Genomic DNA, 3,589 nt, shown 5'->3' with positions numbered 1-3,589 from the left:
GGTTTTTGGGCCACAGCACCAGCAGACGGATTAAGGAGGACGACGAAAAACAGGCTGAGGCGGTGACTCCCGTGTCCGAGGTGGCCCATGGCCCCAAAGTCCGCAGCTCTACCCAAGCCGCCGCCGGCTGAAGACCCAGAAGGATCAGGCCACGGCCTATGCCCGAGGATCCTCCCCGCATGACAAAGGACGGTGGTGGAGTGGGTGGCTGCAACCACCGAAAATCCAAGGGACCGTAAAGTAGCAGCCATGGCGGCCGGAATGACAGCAGCGGCGATGATGGGTGCAGGATTTGAGAGAGGGAAAACTGTGGCTTCAGGGATCAGCGTCGGCGCGGGTGGGAGAGCCAAGAGACCTTTCCCCTTTGAGGCCACCAGCCATGGCCCGAGAACCAGCCTTGGACCCAGCACCACCCGTGGCGTTAGAACCAGCCTTGGACCCAACTCCAGACTTCGCCCCAGCCCCAGACTTGGCCCCAACATCAGCAGTGTTCCAAAAATCAGCCTTGCTCCCAGCCCCAGAGTTTGCCACAACACCAGCCATGGTACGAGAACCAGCCTTGGTCCCAGCCACAGACATGGCCCCAACACCAGCTGTGAATCGAGAACCAGCCTTGGCCCCAGCCGCAGACTTGGACCCATACCCAGACTTGGCTACAGCAGCACCAGCTTTGGTCCGAGAACCAGCCTTCAACCCAGCCCCAGACTTGGCCCCAACGCCAGCCTTGTTCCAAGCCCCAGATTTGGAGCCATCCCCAGACTTGGCCCCAACATCAGCCGTGGCCCAAGAACCAGCCTTGGTCGCAGCCTCAGACATGGCCCCAGCCCCAGACTTGGCCCCAACACAGCCATGGCCTGAGAACCAGCCTTGGTCCCAGCCCCAGACTTGGCCCCAACACCAGCCATGGCCCGAGAACCAGCCTTGGCCCCAGCCCCATACTTGGCCCCAGCCACAGACTTGGCCCTAAAATCAGCCACGGTCCAAAAACCATCGTTGGTCCGAGCCCCAGACTTGGCCCCAACACCAGCCATGGCCCGAGAACCAGCCTTGGTCCCAGCCGCAGACGTTGACCCATCCCCAGTCTTGGCCCCAACACCAGCCAGGCTTGAGAACCAGCCTGGCCCCAGCTCCAAATTTGGCCCCAACACCAGCCGCGGGCTGATAACCAGCCTTTGTCCCAACCCCAGACTTGGCCCCAGCCCCACACTTGGCCACAACACAAGCCGTGGCCCGAGAAATAGCCTTGGCCCCAGCCCCAGACTTGGTCACAACACAAGCCTTTGCCCCAGCTCAAGACTTGGCCCCAGCCCTAGACTTGGTCCCAACACCAGCCTTTGCCCGAAAAACAGCCTTGGTCCAGCCCCAGACTTGGAACCGCACAGACTAGGCCCCAACACTAGCCGTGGCCCGAGAACCAGCCTTGGCCCCAGCCGCAGATTAGACTTAGCCCCAGCACCAGCCTTGTGCCGAGAACCATTGCTTTTTTTTTTTTTTTTTTTGGTTTTTGGGCCACAGCACCAGCAGACGGATTAAGGAGGAGGACGAAAAACAGGCTGAGGCGGTGACTCCCGTGTCCGAGGTGGCCACGGGGGTTTCGTCAGCAGTCCCATGGCCCCAAAGTCCGCAGCTCTACGCCAGGCCCCGCCGGCTGAAGACCCAGAAGGATCAGGCCACGGCCTATGCCCGAGGATCCTCCCCCAAGAGAAAGGAGGGTGAGTGACCATTGTTTGTCCCCAGTGAAACCCCAGCAGGCTAGGGGTGACCTGTGAGGGACCAGGAGGAACCCCTGAGCGCGCCCGAGTGGCCCAAAAGCAAATGACCGCTTACCGCCTTGGGCCCTTTCCTGGGCTTCGGGCCTCAGAGGGGACCGTTCTCTGGGCGGTCCCGTCGCCTCCCGCCCGTGCAGACGCCTGAAGCCATGTTCAGTCCTCCTTGTGGCAAATCTCGAAGCCATTATCGCAGCTTCAGCGATGGCCAGTGCATGAGATCTTACCATCTCCTCCGTATAGTATGGGCGGGCAGCCACCCACTGGTCGAAATAGGCCTCTATTTGACAGCTCGCTGCCATCATCAATCTAGAGCAGTCCTGATCCTGGTGGTGCCTGTAGCGACTCACCCCTGCCTCTCTGCAAATGCAGCAGAAGGGGACCCACCCTCCTTCACCGGAGAGGGGGGGCGGGGGGGGGACCCCCAGCAGGGTGCATCTGAGATCTGTTGCAACTGAAAGACCCTTTTGTCTCTATCTTTCAGGGCAGCAGAATTCTTAGTCTTCTCGTCTCCTGTCGTCTGAGGACACTTTTAAAGTTTTAATGAAATTTTTTATTAAGTTTTATGTCAATAAAGTGGACCACAGTCTATTAAACTCATTCTCTGGGACCTTGCTGACTCATTCGTTGCGATTGGTGAGAGCAGGCAGCATCATGGCCCACAGGACCCTGGCTCCTGCCCCTGCCTGCCCTGTGGTCCTCCACCCGCTGTGCTCACTCAGAGCTGCGCCTGGACTGGGCTCCGACTTGTGGACAGTCCTTTTGGGGGGTGCCTGTCTGCTCCTTGCAGGGTTCCTGGGAGCCCCAGGCCTGGGGTGCATAGGAATTTTTTTTTTTTTTTGGTTTTTGGGCCACAGCACCAGCAGACGGATTAAGGAGGAGGACGAAAAACAGGCTGAGGCGGTGACTCCCGTGTCCGAGGTGGCCACGGGGGTGTCGTCAGCAGTCCCATGGCCCCAAAGTCCGAAGCTCTACCCCAGCCCCCGCGTCACCAGGAGCAGGACCCGTGGCGGCGCATGGTGGGACAAGTCGCACAAGTCGCGGCGGAGGTGGTACAATTGGTACAATTAGCGTTGGCCGAAATGACAGCGGCCGAAATGACAGCGGTGGCGGGAGCGGTTAGAGACCGCCCCCGTTCGCCTTTAAGGCAAAGGGCCGAAGGCGGTAAGCGGTCATTTGCTTTTGGGCCACTCGGGCGCGCTCAGGGGTTCCTCCTGGTCCCTCACAGGTCGCCCCTGGCCTGCTGCGGGAGGGGGGGAAGGTCCCTATGGGATAGCGGGATTTGAGCACCGTCCTTCTGCATGCAAGGCAAACGCCTTACCGCCAGGCTTTCTCTCCGGACCCGCACAACAACTTCATAGGAGAGAAAGCCCCTTGGGTCTGGGAAAGGGTTTCTTTGCTTATTAGACTAGCTTGTCTTCCTTCCAGGGCGTCGCAGCAGGGGAAGAGGGCGAGGGAGAGTCTGTGGAGGGGCGCCTTGGCCCCAGAAGCACCCTTGGCCCCAGCACCACCCTTGGCCCCAGCACCACCCTTGGCCCCAACATCAGCCCCAGACTTGGACCCAGCCCCATACTCGCCGCAGCCTAGAGCATGAGCCCGCCAGCCCCCTGGACCAACGGGGTAAGTAGCGGCCATTCCCTATTGGGCCACGCCCGGCAACGCCTTAGGGGTTCCTCCGGTTCGAGAACCAACCTTGGTCCCAACCCCAGGCTTGGCCCCAGCCTCAGGCTTGGCCTCAACACCAGCCATGGCGCGAGAACCAGCCTTGGCCCCAGCCCCAGACTTGGACCCAGCACCACCTGTGGCGCTAGAACCAGCCTTGT

General features: G+C 60.6%; 1 protein-coding gene across 1 annotated transcript; it reads left to right on the top strand.

Annotated features, from left to right (window-relative positions):
- The first annotated feature begins 379 nt into the window (after positions 1-379).
- LOC125997917 (skin secretory protein xP2-like) lies at positions 380-3,353 on the top strand. The gene is made up of 4 exons (XM_049766101.1): positions 380-799; positions 1,628-1,712; positions 2,688-2,884; positions 3,195-3,353. The coding sequence occupies exons 1-4, from the start codon at positions 380-382 to the stop codon at positions 3,351-3,353; spliced, it is 861 nt and encodes a 286-aa protein (XP_049622058.1).
- Positions 3,354-3,589: the final 236 nt, after the last annotated feature.

The sequence above is a fragment of the Suncus etruscus genome, chromosome 20 (genome assembly GCF_024139225.1).
Source record: "Suncus etruscus isolate mSunEtr1 chromosome 20, mSunEtr1.pri.cur, whole genome shotgun sequence".
Lineage (NCBI taxonomy): Eukaryota > Metazoa > Chordata > Mammalia > Eulipotyphla > Soricidae > Suncus > Suncus etruscus.
This window is presented reverse-complemented; position numbering and strand designations above follow the sequence as displayed.